The sequence below is a fragment of the Acinonyx jubatus genome, chromosome B3, assembly GCF_027475565.1.
Source record: "Acinonyx jubatus isolate Ajub_Pintada_27869175 chromosome B3, VMU_Ajub_asm_v1.0, whole genome shotgun sequence".
NCBI lineage: Eukaryota > Metazoa > Chordata > Mammalia > Carnivora > Felidae > Acinonyx > Acinonyx jubatus.
The window spans coordinates 61,475,125-61,502,471 of record NC_069386.1 but is presented as its reverse complement, the minus strand read 5'-3'; the positions used below and the strand labels follow the sequence as shown (position 1 = coordinate 61,502,471).

Genomic DNA, 27,347 nt, shown 5'->3' with positions numbered 1-27,347 from the left:
GGGATGAGGAAGACTCAGCAAGGGGGTAGTTGTGAGAGGGCATCCCGTGAATGCATGATGGCAAGCGCAGTGGCACAAGCTGGGGGCTGTGTTCAGATCCCGGAGGGAGGGGTCTGGGCCAGACAGAGCAGTGGGAGTCCAGGGAAGAGTGAGCAAGGGAGCCTCAGGAGGCCTTAGAGCATCAGCATGGGGGAGGGGGCATGGAGTAGAGAGGGGAGGAGTCAAGACAGCATCCAGGACTCAGGCCTGGGGGTCCTCATGAATGTGGGGAACAGGCCAGGCTTGCCTGCATGCACCCAGGGGGCTCTTTCCTCTGGGCAGGCAAATAGGTTGGAATGCCAGCATGGGACAGACAGGTTCTCCCCCCACTTGAAGCTCATCACAGGGGCCTCTCATGGGGGCGAGGTGTGGGTGGGGTCATACCCTCTAGACATAGGGAAGAGGTCTGGCCCAGTTTTGAAGAATAGAAAGAAGAACAGAAGCCCGACAGAAGGCAGAGGGCTTGTTGAGAGGTGACCTGTCTCACTGAGAAGAGGGAAGGTGCCTTTGGAATGGCCAGGGCTGACATGCCCCCTCTCCAGGTGGCATCACCCAACCTGGACGCTTCAAGGCAGCAGAGGACAACCTGGGTGAAAGCACGTTCCATGGTCACCACAGAGAAGAGGAAGCAGCCACAGGCTGGAGAGAGAAGTACAGTGACCAGTTGTCCTAGCTTGCCCGGAACTGACTCCATTTTAGCACCGGAAGTCTTGAGTCCAGAACACCCCTCAGTCTTAGGCAAACCTGGAAGTTTGGTCACCTTAGCGGGAAGGAGGGCATTAGAAGAAGCTGGGGCTGGGGGGAAATGTCTCAGGAGGCTCTCAGTAAAATACTCAGTGATGCCAGAAGCCAAAAGTGGTGATATGTCCCGCAGAAAGATCTCAGTGTGCACAAGGGCAGGAATGATGAGGCCAGGAAGTCAATGGCTCATCAGTGCTAATACTGACAATAATGAGAACACCACGCACTTACAAACAGCACTGCCAAAGGCCTCACACCTGTGATGTCATTTGATCTCATCAAGCTTTGAAATCTGTGAATTAGCCAGGGCAGATGTTATTAGCTTCTTTTTGGAGATCAGGGTCAGTGACTTGCCCAGAAGTCTCCGTGGTAGGGTGGGGTCTCCCCACTGCACCTGTGCTGAATCACTGAGGCCGATGCCCAGCCCTGCACACTCTCTCCAGCCCATGCCCAAGACCAGCCACCTTTGCCCTGTTGTCGTGAGAAACCTGTCCACCCAAACTGTGTAAAGAAAGACGCCTGGTTCTCCTGCCTCCCTCCCCACCCTACAGAGCAGCCCAGGAGCAGGGTGCCTTGCTGGCTCTGCTGACAGGCATGAAGGGTCGTAGAGAGTGATATCCTGTCTTCATTGCCAGTCAGCACCCTCTCCAAGACCCCCCACCCACAGGTTCTACCACTATGGGAGACTCCCTTTGGCCTCTCCTCTCCTCAAGGCCAGACGCTCCCCCCGGAAAGGTCTCTTCTTGCTCCTCAGAGTCCTTTCCTCTATACTCGTGACTTTCTGGCAAGGAAGACCACCTCTCTCAGCCAGACAGTACATCCAATCGCTTGGTGGGCGGTCACTATCTCTAAGACACAGTACCCAAGGAAAGAGGGGACACACCCACAGCTGAGGCTCTGCTCACCTACATCTTAGGGTTGGGAAGGGGAGAATCCACAAACAGCATCCTCTGCTGTAAATTCGCTCTGCCTTGTCCACCACTGCTACGCACATCCTCCCCTACGGCAGGCCTCCTGTCCCCCCAGACCGCTCAGCCTGTCCTAGCTTCTGTGTCCACCCCTTCAAAACAGGCCTACCTCCTCTGCCCGAGCAAGGCCTCCTTGCCTCCTACCACCTGCCGGTAGGACCTGGATCCCGAGCTCAGACCCTGACTCCGGAGATGGTGAGAACGGAAACTGGAGCCCAGGGCATTGGGCCCCCACTGCCCTCCTCAGCCCTGCAGCCCCACTGTCCCTTTGGAGGTCCCTGAGGATGCAGGCCTCTCCTTTCAGTTTTCTGCCAAGGACTGGGGGTGGAGGTGGGGAAGTCATGCCACCAGGGTCCCCGAGAGGGAAAAGGAGGATTCCCAGAAGAGGAAGGCTTGCAGGGCGGCCGGCCGAGGCCGGGCGCAGGGGTGAAGTGTGGGCTAGAGGGTGGGACGCTGCAGGCACCACACCTCTGTAAACTTCCCAGGACTCTGGCTGCCCTCTGTGCCCTGGAGCCCTGAAGGCGCACAGTTGTGTGCATGAACCCCACCTTCCCATGAACCAAAGCCCTTTGCCCATAATGTTACCAGAGCAGGCCGGATATTTTCAGAAGAGCATTCCTGAAAGGAAAGACAATGTAGAGAGAAGAGGCCCGGGCGCTAGATGGGGTGGTCCTGATTGGGACTAACTACACCCTGGCTGGGTGGCCTCAGGCAAGTTTCTTAACCTCCCTGAGTCCCGGCTTTTTTTTAATCTACAAAAGAGGGAGGGGGGGAAATAATAACACCTTTCTCCAAGAGCTGATACGAGATCACTGATAGTGTAAAAGGACCTGACACAGAAATACTTTCCTTTCCACCATGGAAATAAAGGAGAATCACTTTTTCCTTCCCTCCATGTCTCAAATCATTTTCTGATGTGGTTATGTTACTTCTGTTTTTACAGCTTTGAACAGAGACCAAGTCAACGTACCATAGACTGCACAAACTGTGCGATTTGTTATGTGCCCATGTACACTCCATGAAACCATCACCACAATCAAGATAATGAACATACCCATCAAAACCAAGTATCCGAGTGTCCCTTCTAATGCTTCTAACCTCCCCCTAACCTCCCCCCAGTTCCCACCACACTGTCCCCAGGCAACCACTGACCTGCTGTCATTAGTTCACATTATCTAGAATTTTACAAAATTTTAGAATTTTCTAGACGGAACTGCACACCGTGTATCCTTCACATCCCACGTCCTGCACTCAGTGGAATGGTTTTGAGACGCAGGCGTGTTTTGGCGTGTATCAGCAGTTCGTCCCTTTTGACTGCTGAGTGGTATTCCATTCACTGTGGGCACCACAGTCTTTTCAGCCATTCAGCATATTGACAGACCTTTGAGAAATCCCCAGTTTTTAGCTACTACAAAGCTGCCGTGAACATTCAAGTATAATCCTTCGTGAGGACCTGTTTGCATTTCCCTTTGGTATGTTACTTTTTAAAAATGAGTTTTAATGGGGCACCCAGATAGCTCAGTCGGCTGAGCGATTTCAGCTCAGGTCATGGTCTCACGGTTCGTGAGATGGAGCCCTGTGTGAGGTCTGAGCTAGTAGCACAGAGCCTGCTTGGGATTCTTCCTCTCTCCCTCTCTCTCTCTCTCTCCCCCCCCTCCCCCGTTCTCACTCTCTCTCTTCAAAATAAAGAAATAAAATTCTTTTCAAAAGGTGAATTTAGGGGCGCCTGGGTGGCTCAGTCGATTAGGCATCTGACTCTTGATTTCGGCCCAGGTCACGATCGCACCGTTTGTGGGTCCGCGCTGACATTGTGGAACGTGCTTAGGATTCTCTCTCTCTGCCCCTCCCCGCCCCCAAAGTAAATAAACTTTTTGAAAAAATGACTTTAATGCAGTTCAGGTGCAGCCCGTTCATCCAGGCCCTTTACAGGAAGGCCTGGCAACAGTGGCTGTTTTAACTCCTGCTTCCTCTTGCATACTTCCGATTCCACGTGGTTCTTGTTCTCCTTGATTGAAACGGCCGACCGAGCCCTTTCATCTAGCTGGGGGTGGGAGTGTTAGCATGCGTCAGTTCGGGCCAGCATTGTGAGCCCAAGGGCTGCCAAGGTTTGGGACTTTCCTTGGTTCTATGGCATCTCCTTACCAGACTGATGGGGTAAAGTTTCCATCCTCCCCACCTGCCCCCCACCTACACACGCACACCCACACTCACACATCCTGCTTCCACCTGCTCTTTGCCCAGATTAAGATCAGCCCATCCTCCCTCATTCCTCCACACCCTCTGCCTCTGATCCTCCCAGTGTCCCTGGCCCGTCCAGCCTCCCCACCCTATACAAATACACCTGAGGTTAGACGGAGCCTCAGACTTACTCCCACTCCTTGCTCTATGCTCTCAGGTAAGGATCTGCTGGCTGTGGACCGGGGACAGGAGGGGCTCTCTGTGAGAGTGTGTTGTGGGTCTATGTGGCCGTGCTTTTTCTGAGGATGTGTGCATGTGTACTCACTTGGTATCTGTGCCTCTGTTTCTGTCTGCGTGGGTGTCATCCATCTGTGTGTGTAGGTCTGTGTCTCTCATGAGCACAATGTGGGTCTATGTGCTGTGTGTCGGTGTATCTGCATACGTGCCTGCCCACCTGCCCTTCGGCCACCGCAGGCCCAGCTCCCATGCCTCCGTCATGCCAGGCAGAGGGGTTTCACTGAGGGCTGAAGGGATTGCATTTGTTCCCTTTCAGAGGAACTTACACACCAAACTCCTGTCCTTCAAGCATCGTGGCCTGAATCGGGGAGAGAAAGTCCAAGTCTTGTCTTGTTTTTCTTAATCGAAGTTTATTTTCTTTTTTTTTTTTTAACATTTATTTATTTTTGAGAGACAGGGAGCATGAGCTGGGGAGAGGCAGAGAGAGGGAGACACAGAATCTGAAGTAGGCTCCAGGCTCTGAGCTGTCAGCACAGAGCCCGACGCGGGGCTCCAACTCACAAACCGCGAGACCATGACCTGAGCAGAAGTCGGATGCTTAACCGACTGAGCCACCCAGGCGCCCCTCTAATCAAAGTTTAATTGACATAGCATTATATTAGTTTCAGGTGTACAACAGTTTGTACCTTTTGGCCCTCTGCACCCACTTTGCACTTCCCCCCACCCTCACCCCCTCCACCCGACTGCCACCAACCACCAGGTAGTTGTCTGTGTCTATGAGCTCTGGGGTTTTTGAGGACTTTTGGTTTTGGCTTTGGTTTTGGCCTTTGTTTTTTTTAGATTCCACGTATCAGTGAGATCGTATGGTATTTGTCTTTCTCGGACTTATTTCACTTAGCATAACGCCCTTAAGGTCCATCCAACCTGTTGCAAATGGCAGCATTTCTTTCTTTTTTATGGCAGAATAATATAACACTACACATGTACATTTTCTTTATCCATCTATGGACACTTAGGGTGCTTCCGTGTCTGGCTACTGTAAATAATGCTGCTACAAACATGGGGTGCAGATATCTTTCCCAGCTAGTGTCTTCATTTTCTTTGGATAAATACCCAGAAGTGCAATTTTTGGATCTTGTGGTAATTCTATTTTTAATTTTTTGAGGAACCTCCATACTATTTTCCACATTGGCTGCACCGATTCACATTCCCACCAATAGTACCTGACAGTTTCCTTCTCTCCACATTCTTGCCAACACTTGTTATTTCTTATCTTTTTGGTAATAGCCCTTCTGACAGGTGTGAGGTGATAGCTCATTGTGGTTTTGAGTTGCATTTCCCTGATGATTAGTGACGTTGGGCATCTTTTCACATATGCGTTGACCATCTGTATGTCTTCTTTGGAAAAATGTCTATTCAGATCTGCTGCCCATTTTTTAACAGGATTGGTTTTGTTTCCTCCAAGGCCTGTCTTTTCTCCTTCTTCCAACCTAACTGGCCCTAAGGTTGTCCTTATCACTCCCTTCCCTAACCCCAACCTCATGAATCGCTTCCAGACTCATTACTCACCAAGGGGAGGATCAAGGGTAAGGAACAACCTTGGGCATAGCTCAGAGGCTGACATCTGCTGAACATTGGTGGTACAAGTAGAAGCCAACAAAAGCAGATGACTCAAGAGGTGCAAGGGGCTGGGGCTGTTGAATTAGGGGTGCATGTATGTGTGTGTGTGTGTGTGTGTGTGTGTGTGAACATTTGTGTTTGCATGTTCACCAACTATATGAGTACCAGAGAGCCCTGGTGTTAGGTATTTGGTCCTTTTGTCATATACTATAGTCTGACTTGTGGGTCAGAAAAAAAATGAATGTATTGTGTGTGCACAGGGTCCAGTCTGGGGTTGTCCATTGTGACTGTGTGCCCAAGCAAGATGAAGCCAGGCACCAGGGCACATCAGCAGCTCCATCCAATGAGAGTGCACTTGCTGGAGAATGGCTAACTGGCTCAGAACCCAAGCCTCCCACGAACTTCCAACCCTGATGGGAGGAGGTAGAAACAAGCAGCTAGGGCCCTGGAAGGCTTTCCATTACCTTGTGCTGAATCCCCCAGAGGCCCCTCCAACCCCATTCTGCTCTTCTCTGGGACTACATTGCTCTCATCAAGCCTCCCTCTCCCACCTTTATGCCAGGTGTCTATACAGAGACAAGAATCTATAGGGACTGGGTACCATGGCCTGACACGTGGAAGTCACACACACACAGAACATGACTGACCTCGACCAAGTAGAATCGAATTAATACAGGATTGTGAGTCTGGGGGTGGTTCTGGGGTCATATGTGAGGGTGTGGGGTTTAGGGACCAGTGCATGATACTTTTGATGTCTCTGTCTATCCACCATGTGACTGAACCCGTTGGGTCCATTCAACACCAATGCCTGGCACCTACTCAGTGCCCAACTCCATAGTGGGTACGAAGCTAAGTCAGCGGGAACAGTTTTATCCTTTGAAAGGGTTGTGTGTATACATTCCTGGGAGGGAAGAAGGAGTGACTGAGATTTGGATTATAGCAAACTAAACTTGACTTGTTGAAGTTGTTCCTTTTGTCACTCCCTGTGCTTGCTGTATAAGGATGGAGTCAGGTAAGTGGCTGGGAGGCTGTGGGGTGAAGAAGGAAGGAGAGTGGTGAAGGCAGAGGCCATCAGTCAACCATATCTACTGCATGCCAAGAATGTGTGTTTGCATGAAAGTGGTGGAGGGTTCCAAAATGAAAACAATTTCTTATATTTTGTAGAATACTTTACAGTTTAAGAAACATGCTCCTACATCCTTCATCTCACTAGATCTTGAACCTCAGGGGTAAAACAGACAGATGCTTTTCCCGTTGTATACACAAGGCCCAGGGAAATTAGGGATCATGCTCAGGCTGAGTTTGTGGAGATATGGAGGGTCTGGAGCCAAGAACTCAGCTCATGGCAGCTGTGCCCTTGTGGCTCTTCTCAAAAGGAACAAAAGACTATCCTGGCCCTCAAGAAATAGAAATCTCATGGAGCAGATGATTCCCACCAATGGAGCACTTCAGAACACTCAGGACCCCTCAGATTGGTCACTGCAGAATGAGCCCTCTGGACCCAAAGTGGGCATAAAGGGCAGGGTCAGGATGGCCCAGTATTAGCATACTTCCCACAGGAAGGCACAGAAAATCAAGCAAGAAGGATTTCCAAGTGGGAGGAGACATGAGCAAAGGCTAAGAGCTGGGACCAGAAGGTCAAAGCAGGAATACACCAACAACCAAGGGTCTGAGCAGAGACTCGGTTGGGGAAAATAGGATTTGGGGGAGGGGATGGATGGGGAGACAAGGTAGGTCCTGTCGGGAGGTGGAAGCAGAAGATTCAGGATTTGTCATTGTGGAGTGCCTCCCTTAGTGTCGTGGAATTTGGCCCGGGTTGAGAGGGCAGACAGCTGACAGACTGGGGCTAAGAACACACACTTCCTGACTTCACCATCGCTGGAGGACTCGGCCAGCTCTCAAGCAAATGGGGACACACAACTGTGCTTTGTTCTGATTTTCAATATATCTGTATCTGTTGTTGAGAGAAGGAGGGATGGTCAGGCAAGTGACCAAGTCTGAGGAGCCTTTTTGGGGCTGGGGGGTGGTGACCACAAAATCAGCACCAGGAAAAGGACAGGTATCTCACTGCAGAACCAAATGACCAAAGCCGCTGCTTTTTCTCCTTTCCTCTCCCACAGGTCCGAAGGTAGGAAATCTCTCCAGCTGTCTCCCCTTTCTCCTCCCCGCTGCTATGTCCTCCAGACCTCCAGCCCCCTTCCTAGACCTTCAGGGGACAACCATGACCTTCCTGAAATGAAGAGTAGGGAGCAGGCTCGGCCATCAGCCCCGCTGGCAAGCAGGCAGGGGCACTGCGGTGTTCCTCCACCCCCTGCCGGCTGCAGCCTTCTCCTCGGCTCCTCTCCTGTTTTCCCATCTGTCTCTCCTGCTTCCTCACATCCCATCCCCATCTCAGCCTCTCTCCTGCTGCTTCCCCGCCTGTTCCATGTTTCTCTGCTTTCCTGACTACCCCCACAGCCTTCCTGGGTGGCTGGCTTGCTCCCAAACCCCAACCACACTGCAGGGCCCCAATGACCTGCCTCTGCCAGAGAAGAGAGGCTGCCCACCCCCCACCGCTACCACCAGCGGACCGGGCTCCTAGGCCTGGAACTGGCCCCACTGCAAGGAGAGCCATAGAAGGGAAGGCAGGCGGGGTGGGAAGTGGCTGTTTCCAGGCATCGCTGAGCCTGGAGGAGGAAGGGGCTGCTCTAACATGGTCACAGGAAGGCCCCTGGCCCTGGAGCCTGCATTTTCCTCGCCCGTGCCAAGCCTTTATTTGGGCCTCGGAGAAAGAAGCAGATTAGGGATAGGGGCAGAGCCCCACCCCTACCCCCTCAGGGCTCCAGGCCCCCCAGTGCTCCAGCACCAGAAGCAAGGTGGTTGGTGTCTCTCTTCTCTTCCCTGGGCCTGTGGCAAGAGGCAAAGAAACTCCTCTGGCCCTGGAGCCTCAGGAGTGGTTCCAGCAAAGACAGAAAGTTAAGTCACACTCTTTCCGGCCTCTTCTGGCTGAGGCAATAAAGCCTTGATTTTACTATTTTTATTCTTCCTGATTTCTTGAGTCTGGCACCTACTCAGGGACAGGCATGGGCTCACACACGCACCCACTGTCATGCACACACAACCATGCACATGCACCCATATGCACGTATCTGTGTGCACAGCAGGCATGTGTATGTACCCACCCATGCACATGTACACAGATATAACTATTTGCACGTAAACGGAGAACACACCATTGTACCTACACATAGACACACACACACACTGTACTTACATAGAGAACGTGTACACCCTCACTTTGCTACCCCCCACTTTTGGTCTCCTCCCACCCTCCCACCCTCCAGACAGCTACCCTTGTCTTCCTCCTCAAATCCTGCATCTCCCCTAACCCTGCCTTTTGTTGCCTCTTTGTCCCTGGCCCTCAGTGTAAGCTCCTTTATAGCCCCACCCTTACTTGTCAGTAGTCATCCTGCAGTTCCTAGCCTGGCAAAATCTCTATTCACTCTGTAAGGGTTCCTGGGTGAGAGAAGGGAGAAGATGAGATAATTCTGCTTCTTACTTACAGATGAAAGAAACCAAGGTCCAGGGAGTGGGAGTCATATCTTGACTCAAGGAATAGAAACGACTGAATCTAGGTTCCTCCGCTTTTGTCTGCTTAGTGCTCTGGCTTCATCCCTTGCAGTCCCTGCCTTCCAGCCCTCCACCACGATCCCCTGCTAGTGCCCAGGAACCCAGAGTTCTCTACAACAGAGGATGAAGGGAAGGGCGGGGAAGAGGGAAGTTGATCTTGGGAAAGACTGGCACTGACCTCTGATTCTAACATTGTTCATTTGGCTTTCCACAGGGGCACTGCCATGGTGGTGGCCATGGCCCTGGGCCCTGTTATGGGGAAAGGCACCCCCCTGGCCATGGTCCTGGGCACTGTCCTGGGGGCAGCCACTGCCCAGGGCCCTGTGGGTACCCCCCTGGCCATGGCCCAGGGCACTGTCCTGGGGGAAGCCACCCCCCAGGGCCCTGTGGGCCCCAACCTGGTCCACCTCACTAAGCAAGCAGAAGAAAGAGGATATAAGAATGGGGAGTGTGAGTGGGTTGCCCTGCTGACCTGGCATGGAGCCTGAACCAGAATCTCCTCTTTCTAATAAATAGCCTCCCAGAAGCCATGTTTTACTCTTAAAGAGTCTGTCTTCCTTCATATCCAACTTGGTACCCAAGTGGCCTGGTGGCCTCTAGTTATACAAATGAGCACCCAGCCAGGCACTCTCAGAAGCTTGGCTCCCATGGTGCCCATAGCATATGCTTGCTTAAGTCCACCCCTCCTTTCCTTTTCACTCTGGCCCTCTCCCATCAAACAGTCTCAACTGTGTCCTCATCATTTAAACCCATCATATACACTGACCTGGACCTGACGGACCTTCCAAGGTTCCATCTAGATGTCTCACTGTACAGATCAAAAGCCCTCAACAGATCCTTACTGTCCAGATGTATTTCTCACCATTCTCTGAAAAGACAGTGAACTCTCCAGCCTCCTTAACTTTACCTATTTCATCACCACCACCCCTTCCCACTCCCAGTTGAAGAATACCTTCCCTCTCAGCCAGGTGAAACTCCAGCATCAACATGAAGCCTTCCCTAAAGCCCATTAGGAAGAGAGAGGTCCTCTTTGTACACTGTCCCCTTCTGTGCAGCTTATACCATCACATGGGCCTGACCACACCCTACCCACTTAGCACCAATTTATGATCTGGCTTTTTATATCTCCAGCCAAACTGTAAGCTATTCAAGGCAGGCCCACCACTTCTACATATACCTCTAGATTCTCCCACTCCATCTGCTAGTGACCTAAGCCTTGCATAGAGTGGCATTTGCACATAACTTAGGGACATCTATATTCTAAATGCTGGTAGGTTCTGACTCTCTCCCAAGGCCCATTCCTCAGCCACGGCACCTCCCTGCATATACAGCCAGCCTGCTTGCTGTGAAACACTTTCTGTTCATCCAAATCCCCACATCTGGGACTCCCTCCAATCCCCAACTCCCAGACCTCTCACACCACCCATATCTATTACTAGCCCTCTACCCAGGCCTGTCCCAGGCCCATCATGCCTCCCCTCCCTGACAGTCATTCCCTGATGGTAGAGGCAGCAAGTGTCCTAAAGTGAGTGGCTATTGAGTACCTTCCAGGCCGGAAAGGGGGTGATTATAAGAAAAAGAGCTGCGAATTCTCTCTCTTCTCCCTCTTCCCACACCCCACACTCAGCACTTGAATAACAGAAGCCGGGCTCCACGCCTGAGGGGTGCAAACTCAGGTCCAGGTCCAGAGAAACGTGAAGAAAGACCCAACTTGAATAGTGCTAATCCCATTGGGGAGGAGGGGGTGGTTGCTGAGCAAAGCCGAGAGAAATGTGGAACTTAAACCGCCAGACCTCTCAGTCCTTCGGCTTCCTGCACAGTGAAGTGCGGGTGTGGAAGCTTCTCCCTCTTTCCGGCTGTAAGAGTGCGTGTCAAGTTGTGAGGCTCTCTACACGGTGCCTGAAGTCGCGCTTCCTGGTCCCTTACGGGAAGACCGATGTCCCCCTGGAAAAGGCCAATGTGCAGACTACAGCCAGACAGCTGGGTCCCTCTAACAGCAGCTCTCAGACTTGGCCTGGGTAGAGGGGGCCACCACTACCAGTCCCGGGGTCTTAAAAGACTGCAAAGCCTCCAGCGCCAGGCAGCCGCGCGGGGAGAAGCCTCTGTCCCCACCCCCGGTGCCGCGCCCATTGGCTGGGCTCTTGTCGGCCCCGCCCACCGATCGGTCCGCCTGGCGCTGACGCATGCGCGGGAGCCCGCCACCGCCGCCGCTTCAGCACCAGCTCCCGGACAGCGGCGCCGCCCACGGGCATGGACGCTGATAGCGGCAGCAGCAGCAGCGGTCCGGCTCCCGGCCCGGGTCCGGAAGAGGAGCAGCAGCCCAAGGAGGAACCCTTGGCCCCAGACGGCAGCTCCCCGGACAGGTAGGGCGGACCGCTCCGCAGACCCGGCTCGCAGACCTTCCCAGCACCCCCGCCCCAGGTATCCCTGTAGCCGCCATATGTCTCCCTCATTCATTCCCCAGCCCCTCCCAGAACCCCTTCCACCGCCCCGAGCTACCGGCCCCCTGGCCACGCCCTCATTCTGCCGGGTCAATTTTCTCTCTCCCTGATACCCCCTACTGTCAGTCCCCGTCGCCCTCATTGCCCAATACCTGCCCCACCCACTGTTCCTACCTTACCTCTAAGGCCGGGGGTTCCTCCGCCCCTCCAGCCCTCTGAGCCCCTCCGTCTAGGCCCTGCCCCCGCATCTTCTCAGTAAGCTCCAAGCCCGCAGCCCGCAGTCTGGGTTCCACCATGTCACTGTACTCGAAGGTGCGCGTGCAGGGTAGACGGGAGGATCCCTAAGGTGTGTGTCCTGGGGAGAGCAGACACTCGCCGCCACGCCAAGGACTGTCTTTGTACATCACCGTCAGTCTCCAGTCTGCCCTGCATGGCCGGCTGCGCACATGTGGGCTTGAGTGCCCGCGTGTGGCAGCCACCGACAGGCCCTGGAGGCGCTAGGGTGGGCAGGCTCTAAGGCTCAGGCCGCGGTCAGTACTATCCCTGAAGGAGCCCTAGGCCGGTGGGACAAGAGGAACACCTTCTCTCTGAGGACCCAGATCTTGGTGCCTCTCCTCCACCTTCCTCCACCATATGTGTGAGGGAACAGCCCAGCCAGGTAGCAATATGGTGCAATTTCTGTGCCCTGCCTGGTCTGCCACCTTCAGAATTCCTCCCCTGACATGATACTGCCTGTCTCTCTCTTGCCTGGACTGAAATAAGAGGTATTATTTGGGGGCAAAAAACAGAGATGGACATATGTCTACACTGCACCAGTTAAAATGTGCATTCTGTACCTCAGAGCAAAGAGGAGGCCCCACAAGTGGAGAAAAACATTCTCTTCCCTCTATTGTCAACACATCAGCCTGGATAGATTTAGCCACCTTTCACTCCGAAAGGCACAGAGCTTTCTTCAAGGAGGTGAAATAGGATGGATGTGTTCCCTGGACCAGGGGGGGTACCTGGGACTATGGCCTGACCAAGGAGCTAGGGACAGACATGACAGGAGCAGGACACAGCAGGGCAGGGGCCTGGGACCAGGAGCATCCCTAGAAGGGGCTGGAGAGTCATTTGCTGCCTTGGATATTTCTTTTACCAAGGATAAACCCTATCTAGTCTAATCACTTTCCCTGCACATGAGAATCATTCTTGGGCACAGGAACCACTTGCTCTCCTTCAGCAACTCCCTGGGACCTCTGGCCTCTCTCTGTACTTCCCCAGAGACCCTGGGCACTAAGCAGGTGAAGGGACACAGTTCAATTCAAGAAACACAAATATGTTCCTGCTGAGCTAAGGACTACTCTAGGGTTAGATACACAGTGAATAAAACTGCACGTGTGTAAGCACACACAGTCCTTTACTAATGCATTAACTACAGAGCAATTTGAAATAGTTCATTCTCTGTTTCTTTTTTTAATTACCTTTTTATTTTCCTAGTGGCATGAATTGCCCCCTCATCTGTCTAGGCCTGTCTGCGGGATCACATGGATGTCCATATGGCTATGTGTCTGTGGACCTGGGGGTGCTGTTGATGCACATGTACATTTATCTCTTATGAGTCTTCCATGTGGGGGCTCTGTGTCTGGGGCCCTGTCAGCCAGACCATGGCTGCTTTAGCCTTGGCCTCTTGATGAAGCCTGTGTCACCACTTTCCATCCCCCTGCCTGCCTGCCCCAGTCACTTGGGTTGCAGGCCAGCCTAGGAAGTTGCTCACCCTCGTCAGAGCGATGAAACTGAGGGGATAAGAATAAAAGCTGCCTGGGGAGGCAAGGCCTGGGATGTTTAACTTGTATTATCACTAGGTATCCTGGGAACAGAGGGCAGCAGGAGCTGGCAGGAGAAATCTTTTTTTCTCAAAAGAGTTTGGCTCTTCTTCTTGGGAGGGTTGAGTCTGGAATGTGGAGGGTTTCAAATTTTGCCATACTGACAATGATGGGCACTGTGAAGAAAGATGAGATTTAGAACCAGCTGATCTTAGGTCCTTGGATAGGGATAAGGGGGGTGTAAAAGAAGGGGCTGGGGCCAGGGAGACCCCCGTAGAAGCAAACCAATGGTAGAGGCTGGAATCCCCCCTTGAACAAAGCCAGCTAAAGAACGATGCAGGCTTACGAGCTTTGGCAGACTGGTTAAGGGAGAGTGTTTCCTTTCTCCTCCAGCATCTCCAAAGTGCTTCCCTTCTTGAAGAAAAAACAAAACAAAACCAGACGCTCCAAGTGGAAGTGCCTGGCTCCTAGGAAAAGCCCAGTGCTCAGTGAGTGCTCTAAGGCCATGGGCAGCTGGAAAGGCCCCCTGGCTGCCCCCCCACCACTGACCCTTGGAAGGCAGGCTTTGATGTAAAGAGGGTGACCAGGGAGCTGGCTCAGTCAGTGGAGCATGCAACTCCTATCTTGGAATTGTGAGTTCGAGCCCCACATTGAGTATAGAGATTACTTTAAAAAATACAATCTTAAAAAAATAATAAGTAAAGAGGGAGACCAAGACTAATGGGTCATATTCATGCCCTCAGGATTTAACCCAGACCGAAAACAGTGCCCAGCATGTGGTAGGTGCTAAAAAAAGACCTGCAGGGAAAAAAAAAACACCTTAAAGAAGTACATGTCCACACTTATGCACATAAACCTGGCCATTTATCCAGCTTTATCCAGCCTCCCTTTGGCCCATGGGGAGGGGTCAATAAGGTCTTTTATCTGCCAGGACGCTGGCTGCTATATCAATTCTATGGGTCATCTGAGGTCTTCTTTTAGAACATCTTTGGTCAAATTCCTATTTTTCTAAAGGTTGAGTTAGTTTAAAAATAAGTATCAGTGATTTTTTAAAGTTTATTTATTTATTTTTGGGGGGGGAGGGAGAGAGAGAGAGAGAGAAGGAGAGAGCCAGTGGGGGAGGGCAGAGAGAGAGAGGGTGGGGGAGAGAGAGAATCCCAAGCAGGCTCCACACTGTCAGTGCAGAGCCTAATGCAGGCTCAAACCCACGAACTGCGAGATCATGACCCAAGCCGAAGTCAAGAGTCGGACACTTAATGGACTGAGCCACCCAGGTGCCCCAATAAGTATCAGTGATTTAAACCATAAGATCAAATTCTGACGTAGCTTTTAGATAACAAAAAGGAAAGTATTTATAATTATATATGTAATGAGATTCTCAAGGTGCGAGAAGTTCTAAAATGGAGATACATTATCTGAGGTGCCTAAAGAGGTCAAATTGTAAATATAAACATACTTCTTAAATTATATGCTTCCTGAAGAACTGAGTGTGGGAAGGGGCAGGAAAGCAAATGTATCTTCCACATGCCAGGCTCCATGGCAGCCACCTCACGTATGTTGTATCAGTTAATTCCCACACCCAACGGAGAGGGGGCATTATCAACATACTCTCACTCAATAGGCAAGGATGCCAGCCTCCAAGAATTGTGTCTTTCCCAAGGCCCCAGAGCTAAAGGATGATGGAGCCAGGAGCCCACCTCCACTGCTCCCCCATTTTGCTCTCAGCATGGGGCTCATCCTTTCCCAGACTGCTATGCCAGCCAGTCGTCCTTCTGGGTGGAGGAGGAAGAGCTTACCTATTCTATCCACTTCCTCTACTTGGTCTCTGGGCAGAACCCAGCCTCCCTGGACAATGTCTACTTGCCACCACGGCTGGGACTCTGGCATATAACCCTTTCAGCAGTGCAGCAGGCAGGGCCGGAAGCCAGGGTTGGCTCAGCGTAAACGACACAACTACACAAGTTCTGGCCAGCCAGGTGAGTCAGGTGAACGGGGAGAGAAGACAGAACTCTGCCAGGGCTTCCCAGTCCGAAGCCCCTCTAGAAACCCTCCATAGCCCTCAGCTACTCTGTTCTGTGGACATCTTCTCTCGCCTTAGGTCTGGCAATCCTGCCACTGGGTGGGACTCCACCTCCCCCTGCACCCAAGGAGTGGGGCTGCATCCATGCACCGAGAGCTGCTCTCATGAGTAATTTTGAAAGAAGAATCTATTGCCGATTCTTCCTTAGCAAGTTCCTTGGGGGTCCCAACTCCCTCTCCCAACTGTGCACACTCTTACAAAGCAAACCTTCTGCCCCATGGCCCAAGGCTGGTGGAAGGGCAGCACTTGCCTCTGCCAAACCTTGCCTGAGGTTTGGCATACCCTAAACCTCACACCCCTATCAAAGCTGGGCCTTCCTCTGGGCTCCTTCAGCCCTCTGACTTCCTCTCTCACAGCACCCAACATGTTGGACTGTTGTCAACATCTCCTGCCTACCATGAGTGCCTAGAGGCCAAAGGCCCTATTCATCCCAGGACCACTATTAGCAGCCTATCTAGTGCTCAGTAGTCATTCAGCAAACATTCCCTGGGCACCTTCTGAGTGCAAGTCACTCTTCAAGGCACGAGGGCTGCAGAGATGAACAAATGCACCAGACCCTGCTCTCCTGGAGCTCACATTCCATTTGCGAGTCAGGCAATAAACACGACAACACTATAAGGTCTGGTTGGGGCAAATGCTGTGAAGAAATATAAAGCAGGGTAAGGGGATAGAGAGCTGACAGGTGATTATTTAGAAAGGGTGGTCAGGGAAGGCTTCTCTAAGAGGGTAATAGTTGAACAGAGACTAAAGAGGGGCTATGAGCCATGCAGTTATCTGGGGGAGGAGCACCCCAAGCTGAAGGAGGAGAAAGTTCACAGGCTCTAAGGTGGGACCAAGATTGCAGCAGGTGCTCAATAAATGTCCAACAAGAGAATGAACAGATGACTGCAGCCAGAAGAGCACAGGACTGCAAGTCAGACCTGGGTTTAAGGCCCAGCGCTTCATGGCTCACTGAACCTATTTTCAAATCTATAAAACAAGGAAAGTATCTCCCCTGTAGGGTTTTTGTGAGGAATAGAGGACACCATATATGTAAAAGCACAGTGTTTCAGCATGTGCCAGGCTCTGCCAATAACGTTTTTTGAGCGTGTGGACAGATGAGTGAATGAGATAGCGGACCCAAGAGGTAGGCTGGGGAGTAGCCTGCACCCTCCTCACCTCTCCCCCAGGACTAGTAATAGAACAACCCCAAGCCCCCAGCTCCTTGCCTCCGACTCCTGAACAATGATGGGGCATGGGATGACCCCCGCCCCCATCACCCTTGTCTCCTCTCTCAACAGGTCCCAAAGCAAGGCTGTGGCCCCTGAGGCAAGCCCAGAGAAGAGCTGCTCTCTCCACAGCTGCCCCCTTGAGGAACCTTCCAGTTCTTCAGGACCCCCACCAGCGACTTCCACCCTCCAGCCTGGGGGCCCGTCCAGCCCCTTGGCCCCTGCACACTTCACCTATCCCAAGGCACCACAGGAATACCGGGGGGACAGTTCCCTGCCAGGGCTTGGGGACCGGGCAGCTCTATGCTCCCATGGCTCTAGCCTCAGCCCTTCTCCAGCCCCCTCACAGCGAGATGGGGCCTGGAAGCCACCATCCGTGCAGCACCATGTGGTCAGTGTCAGGTAAGGAGGGGTTCAGCAGCCTGCAAGCTGCCACTGGAAGGTGGGGCAAGGCTTAAAAGTGGAGTGAGCCCCTGGGGCTCAGGACTCCTTCATTAGGAGGCAGCCCAGGATGTCTCCTGCCTCTGATGGAGGAGGCAGCCTGGATGGAGGAGGAAGTAAGGGTTGGAGCTTGGGAGTAGAACAGCCTGTAAGGGTTAGTACCATCTTCCTCTACCTCCCACCCTGCAAGAGGGCTCTGACAAGCAAGTGTCTTTTCTTCTCTTCCACAGGCAGGAACGGGCCTTCCAGATGCCAAAGAGGTAGGCCTGGGCCTTCTCTGGCCCCCTAAGGGTGACTAGGCTGGTGCCAAGTTTGGCCACCCCTTCTTGGTGACTCCTAAGCTCACCACACCCTGCTGCCTTACCCAACACCAATTCCTGTGGGTTCTCTTCCTCTTTCCCAGCTATTCCCAGCTGATTGCCGAGTGGCCGGTGGCCATGCTGCTGCTGTGTCTGGCTGTCATCCTCCTCTGCACCCTGGCTGGACTGTTGGGGGACCGACTGCCCGACTTCTCCAAGCCCTTGCTGGTAAGAAAGGGCGGGACTGGGAAGGGATAGGGGCCCCCAGGCCTGGCCACCTCGGCTCTGTCTGGGGCAGAAAGTTGGACGGCACAGCTGGAGTGGGGTGGCAGTGCACGTTGGGGAAGTGGTACAGAGGCAATACTCTCATCCAACAATCCAGACAGGTGGACTGGCCTTCTCTGCTCCAGGGATGCAAAGGGGCAGAGCCAAGAAGAGCCAGACGGAGCACCCCTCCTCCTGCCTGATCTTCTCTGTCTTCCTTCCTGCAGGGTTTTGAGCCTCGAGACACAGACATTGGGCGCAAGCTAGTGGTCTGGAGAGCACTGCAAGCCCTCACAGGCCCCAGGAAGCTGCTTTCTCTTTCCCCAGACTTTGAGCTGAACAGGTAGTGGGTTCCCACCTTTCCGCTGTTGAAGCGAATGGGGGAAAGAGAGGGGGCATTGGGTGACCTCCCCAAATGCAGGTCAGAGGGACTTGCTGGGACCCCCTGGGGAGTGGTATCTGGCCTCCTCTGAGCCCCTACCCCTTGATGGTGCCTGGCATAGATTTTCTCTCTACCTCAGCTCAAACCCCCACACCACTCTGAGCCCCACACCCTGGAGCAGTGCCCAGGAGGGCTTGGTCCGGCCTCGAAGGATGGTGGAACCCCTGGAAGACAGAGGGCAGGAGGACTTCTTTTGTGGTCCCCCTGGTAAGCTGCAGCCTAGCCAGTTCTTGCCTTTCATGGTGGTCCCCTTCCTACCTACTAGAACAGGAGGGCTCAGGAGAACAAATGTGGGCAGACAGAAAAGGAAGGAGGTTGGCTGGCCATGTTCAAGTCAAGGAAGTTGGGTTACAGCTGGGAGGCTGAGGCAGGTCTCGGGTACTCCAGCCACACAGAGTCAAGCTTGGTGGGGGTGGAGCACCGGATCAGGCAGCCTGGCACAGGTTTCAGACTCCTGAGACTCTGAACCTCATATGGCCCTGGGTAAGCGTCTTCCCTCTGGTGGGCCCAGGACCTGATTCCAAAGAGCTGAGCTCTGGAAGGGGCGGGGGGTGGGGTGTGTTACAGAGAAGAGCTATGCACAGCTGGTGTTCATGTCGACCTCAGCGGGCAGCCTGTGGAACCTGCACGCCATCCATTCCATGTGTCGCATGGAACGGGACCAGGTGAGCAGACTGGGGAGGTGCCAGAGGTTGTGGGGTGTGGGGGTGGGGCAGGGACATCAGGGACCTGATCTCAAGGAAATACAGCTGAGCCAGGACTGCCAGGGTGGACTAGGGAAGAATATTCCCTGCTTAGAAAATTATTCCAACCCTGTTGAGAGGCTCCAGGTCAGGGTGGAGAAAGAAGAGTCGACTTTTTATAAGAGCCAAGACACAGACTATGTGGAGCCTGGGGATTTTCAAAAGGTCCCGAAGAAAAGCTTCAAGAGCTGTTGAGGAGGACCCAGCCCAAGGCCCCCAGCCTCCATCAACCCAAGTAGTGCCAATCCAATCATGCCAACTGGAAAGCCATATACCACAACATCTGAAGAAAGATTTGCTGATAAAAACAGTGTGAACGCCACTGAGTAGCCCAAGGCACTCCATACAAGTGAATTCAAAGTACCAAAAGACGCCTTAACATGTGCCCTGGAGTCAGATGCCTAAATTCAAGGCCAGTTCTAATACTCCCTAGCTGTGTGACTGCAGGCATGTTTCTTAACCTCTCAGTGCCTCAGGCTTTGCATATATAAAATGGAGAAAATAATGGTACTTGTCTCATAGGGATGTTGTGACAGTTAAACAAGATAGAATTTGTCATAGTGATTGGCAATAGAAATCTCTTTTTTTTTTTAATTTTTTTTAACGTTTATTTATTTTTGAGACAGGGAGAGACAGAGCATGAACGGGAGAGGGTCTGAGAGAGAGGGAGACACAGAATCTGAAACAGGCTCCAGGCTCTGAGCTGTCAGCACAGAGCCCGACGCGGGGCTCGAACCCACGGACCGCGAGATCATGACCTGAGCCGAAGTCGGCCGCCCAACCGACTGAGCCACCCAGGCGCCCCGGAAATCTCTTAATAAATGTTACTGTTGTCACCATGATCTCAGGCCCAAGGCCGTACAGTACAGCCAGTTGGTGACAAAACGGGGCCTCTGATTCCCCAGGCCAGTGGCCTCCCAAACTACACCAGCTGTTGTGATGTGTTGTGTCAACAGCAGGTGGGAGAGAAAAGGAGACATGGGGTCTGTAAAAGAAACAGCCCTGGCCCTAAGAGGGTTTAAGCAGACCTGGGGACAGAGGTGGGGGGCTAAGGCTTGGCACTGACCCTGATCCTGGAATGTTTTGGCCTCACTTTTCCCATCATTTGCTTCCAGTTCCCTGGACCCTTGACCCCTCTGTGGCTGGCACTCCACTGGCACTCCTGGCTCAGGCAGTGAAGAGCTGGGGTGTGTGACCTGCAGGGGTCCTCAGGGCAGGACCTCTCGGGCTGAGGCCTCGGGCAGCATCCCTGAGGCTCCTCTTTGAAGGAGTCAAGATGTAGTCCGGAGCCAAGTGCAGCTCTGAGACAAGCCACTTCTACTGGGCTGGAGAGATACCTCTCTGCCTCTGCCCTATAGCCTGAAAGGAGGTGAGGGGGCCTTGGATAGGGCTGGGGAAACCTGGGCCCCTGCGTTGCTCCTGAGCTCTCTCCTGCTGTGTGTGCTGTACAGATCCGCTCCCATACCCGCTTTGGGGCTCTGTGCCAGCGAACGGAAGCCAACAAGTGCTGTCCCAGCTGGTCCCTGGGCAACTATGTGGCCGTGCTCTCCAACCGCTCCTCCTGCCTGGACACGACCCAAGCGGATGCAGCCCGAACACTGGCCCTTCTGCGGGCCTGTGCCATCTACTACCACCGCGGTGCCCTGGTGCCCTCTTGTCTGGGCCCCGGGCAGGACAAGCCCCCGCACTGCGCCCAGGTTCCCACCAAGTGCTCTCGGAGCAGTGCCGTCTACCAACTCCTCCACTTTCTGCTGGACAGGGACTTCCTGAGCCCCCAGACTGCTGACTACCAGGTGCCCTCCCTCAAGTACAGCCTGCTCTTCCTGCCCACTCCAAAGGGTGCCTCTATGATGGGCATCTACCTGGACCGCCTAGCCACCCCCTGGGGGCTCTCTGACAACTACACATCCATCACTGGCATGGACCTGGGCCTCAAGCAGGAGCTGCTGAGGCACTACCTGGTCCAGGACACGGTGTACCCCTTGCTGGCCCTGGCTGCCATCTTCCTCAGCATCGCCCTCTACTTACGCTCCCTCTTCCTCACACTCATGGTGCTGCTGGGGGTGCTGGGCTCCCTCCTGGTTGCCTTCTTTCTTTACCGTGTGGCCTTCCGCATGGCCTACTTTCCCTTTGTCAATCTGGCAGCCTTCGTCCTGCTCAGCAGCGTCTGCGTCAACCACACCCTCATCTTCTTCGACCTGTGGCGCCTCAGCAAGAGCCAGCTGCCCTCCGGGGGGCTGGCACAGCGCGTGGGCCGCACCATGCACCATTTCGGCTACCTGCTGCTGGTCTCGGGCCTCACCACGGCCGCGGCCTTTTATGCCAGCTACCTGAGCCGTCTGCCGGCCGTACGCTGCTTCGCCCTCTACATGGGCACGTCCGTGCTGGCGCACCTGGCGCTCACGCTGGCCTGGCTGCCCTCCGCCGCCGTGCTACACGAGCGCTACCTGGCCCGCGGCTGTGCGTCCCGGGCGCAGGGCCCGTGGGGCGGCAGTGCGCCCCGGCGGCTGGCGCTGGCGCTGCACCGGCGGCTCCGCGGCCTTCGGAGGGCGGCGGCCAGCACCTCGCGCCTGCTCTTCCAGCGCCTGCTGCCCTGTGGGGTCATCAAGTTCCGCTACATCTGGATCTGCTGGTTCGCCGCGCTGGCGGCAGGGGGCGCCTACATCGCCGGCGTTAGCCCCCGTCTGCGGCTGCCCACTCTGCCGCCGCCCCGCGGCCAGGTCTTCCGGCCTAGCCACCCCTTCGAGCGCTTCGACGCGGAGTACCGCCAGCAGTTCCTGTTTGAGCGGCTGCCTCAGGGCGAGGGCGGCCACATGCCTGTGGTTTTGGTGTGGGGCATCCTGCCCGTGGACACTGGCGACCCGCTGGACCCTCGCAGCAACAGCTCCCTGGTGAGTGACCCTGCCTTCTCTGCCAGCGGTCCCGAGGCCCAGCGCTGGCTGCTGGCACTCTGCCACGAAGCTCGGAATCAGAGCTTCTTTGGTGTCCAGCCCGAGGGCTGGCCCACGCTGTGCTTCATGGAGGCCCTCCAGCGCTGGGTGGAGAGTCCTGCTTGTGCCCGCCTGGGGCCTGGCCTCTGCTGTGGCCACTCAGGCTTCCCTTGGGCACCCCAGCTTTTCCTGCACTGCCTCAAGATGATGGCTCTGGAGCAAGGCCCCAACAGCACCCGTGACCTAGGACCCCGCTTCAATAGCCAGGGCGGCTTGGCTGCCCTGGTTCTGCAGTTCCAGACTAACTTCCAGTACAGTACAGATTACAGCCAAGCACACCACTTCTATGCTGAAGTCAGCCACTGGCTGGCAGGGGAGCTGGGCAGAGCACCTCCCGGCCTCCACCGGGGTTGGTTTACCAGCCATCTGGAGCTGTACAGCCTGCAACACAGCCTGAGCACAGAACCTGCTGTGGTGCTGGGCCTGGCTCTGGCGCTGGCGTTTGCCACACTGCTGCTGGGCACCTGGAACGTTCCGCTTAGCCTGTTCTCCGTGGCAGCGATGGCAGGCACCGTACTACTCACCGTGGGGCTCCTGGTTCTACTCGAATGGCAGCTCAACACTGCCGAAGCCCTCTTTCTCTCTGCTTCCGTGGGCCTCTCAGTAGACTTCACTGTCAACTACTGCATCTCCTATCACCTGTGCCCACACCCCGACCGCCTGAGCCGCGTGGCCTTCTCGCTGCGCCAGACCAGCTGTGCCACGGCTGTGGGGGCCGCGGCCCTGTTTGCGGCCGGTGTGCTCATGCTGCCTGCCACGGTGCTGCTCTATCGCAAGCTGGGCATTGTCCTCATGATGGTCAAGTGCGTCAGCTGTGGCTTTGCCAGCTTCTTCTTCCAATCTCTGTGCTGTTTCTTTGGACCAGAGAAGAACTGTGGGCAGATCCTCTGGCCTTGTGCCCACCTGCCATGGGATGCTGGGAATGGGGAGCCTAGTGGGGAAAAGGCAGGCCGCCCAAGATCAGGGCCAGTGGGAAAGGCACCCGGATCCTGCTCGGAACAATACGAGCTACAGCCCCTGGCACGGCGCCGGAGTCCCAGCTTTGACACCAGCACAGCCACTAGCAAACTATCCCACCGGCCCTCGGTGCTCTCTGAGGATCTACAGCTGCATGATGGCCCCTGCTGCCCCCGGCCCCCACCGGCCCCTGCCTCCCCAAGGGAGCTATTCCTGGACCACCAGGCAGTCTTCAGCCAGTGCCCGGCCCTGCAGACCTCCTCCCCCTATAAGCAGGCTGGCCCCAGCCCCAAAACCCAAGCCAGGCAGGACTCCCAAGGGCAGAAGGCTGAGCCCGTGCAGGCCTCACCAGAAGCCTCGGCCCACCCTCCCAAGCCCAAGGCCGTGGAGCCTCCGGATTGCCTCTGCTCCTCAGCTAGCACCCTGGAGGGGCTCAGCGTCTCTGACGAGACCTGCCTAAGCACCTCTGAGCCCAGTGCCCGAGTGCCAGATTCTGTGGGTGCCTCCCCAGAGGACCTGGACGAAACAGAGCAAACGGTACCTGAGCGGGGCCAGCTGAATGAGAAGCGAGACACCCTATGGCTGGCACTGAGGGAGACCGTGTATGATCCGTCGCTGCCTGCCTCCCACCAGAGCAGCTCCTCCTGGAAGGGCCGTGGGGCACCAGGGGATGGCAGCCCTGTGGTGCTGCCCAACAGCCAGCCAGATCTGCCAGATGTTTGGCTACGCAGGCCCAGCACCCACACTTCAGGCTACAGTAGCTGAGGGAGGCCCAGGAAGGCAGGACTGGGGCACAGAGCCTGTCAGAGGTGACAGGAGGGGGGCAGCCCCAGACTGGAGCCTGATAGTGTCTGCCCGCATCAGCATGGAGGGGTCTCACCCTCCAGCTGTGGATTTTAAACCCTGCCAGATGTTTCAGCCTTGGTCCAGACTGCTACTTACTCCCCACATCTGGAGGATTCAGTGGAGAGGGTCTTTGGAGAGAAATGTCAAGCTCTCCTTGTAACTTGCTGAGGTCACATTTGTCCCCATATGCCAACCAGGACCTCTGGAAGGGGGAGGGCCAGATGTGTAGCTCCAGGTATCAGGGCGAGGCTGACCCAGCCCCCAAGCCAATTGGGACGAAGGGACTCAGTCCGTGGAATCCTGCCAGGGCACCTCACCAACCAGAAGAGCCCTAGGGAGCCTCAGCAGACTCCAGGGCCTCACACCTTTCAGGGGCTCTTCAGCAGGACACTTCCTTCTCTTTGGAGAGCTTCTCTGGGCCGGAATTAAGTGACTCTTTCCTGAACAGCCCTACCCCCTCACACTCCCCGGGCTGACCAGATATTTGCCAGGGCCTGGCAGAGACGGCTGCTGGGAATGAAGCAGGAGGAGGAGGGCTGGTCAGCCTCAGAGTGTCAGTTACAGGACGGTACCTCGTGGGGAGTTGCTCTGATACACGGAGCGTGCTCTCCCCTGTGAACAAACAATAACAATCCTTTACATCCTGCATCTCTTAGCTTATGGAACACTTGCACACCCACTTTCTCCTTAGTCTCACCGTGTCACTATGGGGAAGCCTGCGGTTAGCCAGGTCCTTCTGCCCCCGATTTATAGGTAAAGTCATTGAGAGTAAGTAAGCTTAAGCGATTGACCCACAGGCACAGAACTAGTACAGGGGGAAGCAACTTCCCTGGCTCACTCCCCCCTGAAACTTCCACTCTCCTGGCTCCCTGCCCCAGGGACATTGGCTTGTGGCTAACTTGACCCTTCACCTCTGGCACCCTCTTACGACCTGCCTTTACAGGTGTCTCTGAGTGCAACACTCCCTTCCTTCCTCTCTTTAGACCTCCGTCTCCAGAGAGAGCTATACTCTGAGCTGGCTGCAAGTTGCTCCACATCTGCCCAGTGCTTCCCTTCAGATCCAATGAGAACCTATCGGCTATGGGGCATCCTGGCTGATCTGCTTCCCAGGTTCAGGGGCATACTTCTTCCATGGCCACAGTGTATGGAGAGCCCCTGTCAGGAGAGGCACTGAGGGTAGTAGAGGTTGAACGGAATTCAGTTAAGGCAGGACCCCAGGCCTGCCCCTTTTGGGAGTGTGTGAGTCTAAAGCTATTCCCCGCGTCAGGGTCCCCAGCTTCCTAAGGACATGTCATTCTGGGGGTTCTCAGCAGACCCAAAGGTGACTCCTCCTCCCCAAAGCAGAGTCTCTCCGCAAGGTTTTTGAGCCCACGTGAGAGCGATGGCGCTTGGAGCACATGTACTTGAACACCTACTCTCCTACGGTACTTCAGGGAGACGGAGGCATGGAAGGAAAATGGAACATCTGCCCTCAAGGAGCCCGCCCTCTAGCTGGGGAAACAGCTCACATAGACACACAGGAGCGATGGGTCACTAACAGCACCATGCAGGGCATGCTGAGGGCCAAATGCCTGTCACCATTAGTATCACTGGAGGTCAAGTACGCAGGACTGGGTAACCAGGAAGGCTTCCAGGAGGGAAACAACTCAAGCGGGCTTCAGAAGTGCAAGTATCTCAGACTGGAAGGGACCTTAATGATCATTTATTCCAGCAGTTTTCTTTTGTTTTGTTTTTTTTAAGTTTATTTATTTTTGAAAGAGAGAGAACACAAGGGGGGAGGGACAGAGAGAGAGGGAGACACAGAATCTGAAGCAGGCTCCAGGCTCTGAGCTGTCCGCACAGAGCCCCACGCAGGGTTCGAATCCACGGGCTGCAAGACTGTGACCTGAGCTGAAGTCGGTCGCTTAACCGACTGAGCCTCCCAGGCGCCCCAATTCCAACAATTTTCAAGCTCTGTAGCCTCAGGACCCTTCCTTCAAAGAATCCTTGTGTGAAAACACAGCATATAAAACATAACAAGCAGTGACTCTAGTGGGTTCTGGGTGGGGTATACAGAGCCAGCTGAGCTCCCCTTTTTACTGTGCCTCTCAGACAGGCCCTGGGGAACCCCTCAAGTTCCTGGCAGCTCCACAGAATGTAGCATGAAAACCACTGATCCAGGCCATCTTACAGATGAGTATCACAGACAGGAAGGGACTTTTCTAGGGCCAAACAGTCTGTGACCACGCTGGAGGCAAATCAAGGGGCATTTTTGGTTTTGTGTTTTCCTTATATCGTTGAGACCTACCTCCCACCCCAAGTAGCCCAGAAGGGGAGCAGGAACCCGAATGACAACAGGAGTTGTGGAAGAGAGAGAAGACCATGGGCAGGAATGACCAAGGGATATGTCGGCTCCTTTGCAAAATAAGAAAATCAAATCCACTTGACCCCTGACATCAGGAGGAGGAGGAGGCAGTGACTAGGACCTAACTTGGACCCGTCCCCCTGGGAGGTCTGCTGGGACCACTCTGTCTTCATGTCCAAGTGAAATTCCGCCTGTCTGGCCTGTGGCTGTTCATCAGGGTCTTGGCTTCTCTACACCATGGACGTGTCCTCCTGTTGCCACACATCCAGGCTGAGAGAGCCCTTGTCTCATCTGGCACAATCAGCCAGGGGGAGGACGAGGTGAGCCCTTCCTCCTGAGCATAAGCAGAAGTCTGGCCTTGATTCAAAAGAGAGACCAGCATCTTAGTTGCTTCTGAGCAGCTCACCAAGGCTCTTCTGCCCTGTATTGTGGGAGGGCAGCAGGGATCCAGACCAAAAGAACCTGTTCCCCCACACCCTCTCTTGTGTCTTGCAAGAAGAGACATGGTGTCTAGGACTGGAGCTTCAAAGCTTTTTCTGGCTCCGTTAGAATACGGAGGGGTGGGTGGGGCAGGCATCGAGGATTTGGGCACACCCGAGGACCCTACTCGGGGATTTCTGGGTCCAATTCTTGCAGGCCACAGCCACAAAACCCTACAGGAAGGCAAACAAGCCAGAGTAGTTAAGGTACCAACTGGATCTGTTCTGTCTACCACCGGGCCCAAAAGACTGGAAGAACCCAGTGGTGACCTAAAACATCACCTTACACCTAGAGGGGCCCATACCAACAGCAGGCAATCCACATTAGTGAGTAACCCAGCTTGCCTCTCCAGCCCCAACTGTGGAAAGCAAGATGTAAAGCATTTCCAATTTCCTTTGAGTTTCAGCAGACCTACTCACTTTATTAATATTATCAGTGGTTACAATGAGTATATGGCTTAGAAGCATGCTGTGAAGCAGAGGAAAACCAGTTAAAGCATTTATGTTTGCTCTGAAAAATTCAAGAAACGGTTTCTTAACACAGAGACACTCTAAAATAGAACTACGTTGATACCCATTTGGGATTTAAGGTCATTTCTCCTATTTGTGCTACAAATCC

The 27,347-nt window shown here is 54.2% G+C and overlaps 1 protein-coding gene across 4 annotated transcripts; it reads left to right on the top strand.

The window, feature by feature from the left end:
* The first annotated feature begins 4,008 nt into the window (after window positions 1–4,008).
* On the top strand, window positions 4,009–26,635 carry DISP2 (dispatched RND transporter family member 2). 4 transcript variants are annotated; one of them, XM_053224159.1, is made up of 10 exons: window positions 4,009–4,143; window positions 6,748–6,795; window positions 9,607–11,755; window positions 16,996–17,325; window positions 17,595–17,624; window positions 17,768–17,891; window positions 18,155–18,270; window positions 18,449–18,576; window positions 18,937–19,034; window positions 20,564–26,635. In XM_053224159.1, exons 3-10 carry the CDS (start codon window positions 11,643–11,645, stop codon window positions 23,822–23,824), a joined length of 4,200 nt encoding a protein of 1,399 aa, XP_053080134.1. In that variant the 5' UTR covers window positions 4,009–4,143; window positions 6,748–6,795; window positions 9,607–11,642; the 3' UTR covers window positions 23,825–26,635. The 4 variants fall into 4 exon arrangements, with proteins under 4 accessions (XP_053080134.1, XP_053080132.1, XP_053080133.1 ...); XM_053224157.1 differs by having other exon boundaries at window positions 7,904–11,755; XM_053224158.1 differs by lacking the exons at window positions 4,009–4,143; window positions 6,748–6,795 and adding an exon at window positions 6,802–7,911.
* Window positions 26,636–27,347: the final 712 nt, after the last annotated feature.

Bases quoted from the DNA above. Each gene is read 5' to 3' on its own strand.
- DISP2 (XM_053224159.1), top strand. From the start codon at position 11,643: ATGGACGCTGATAGCGGCAGCAGCAGCAGCGGTCCGGCTCCCGGCCCG. The intron at 17,326-17,594 runs GTAAGGAGGGGT...TCTCTTCCACAG, and splicing joins CACCATGTGGTCAGTGTCAG to GCAGGAACGGGCCTTCCAGA. The intron at 19,035-20,563 runs GTGAGCAGACTG...TGTGCTGTACAG, and splicing joins GTCGCATGGAACGGGACCAG to ATCCGCTCCCATACCCGCTT.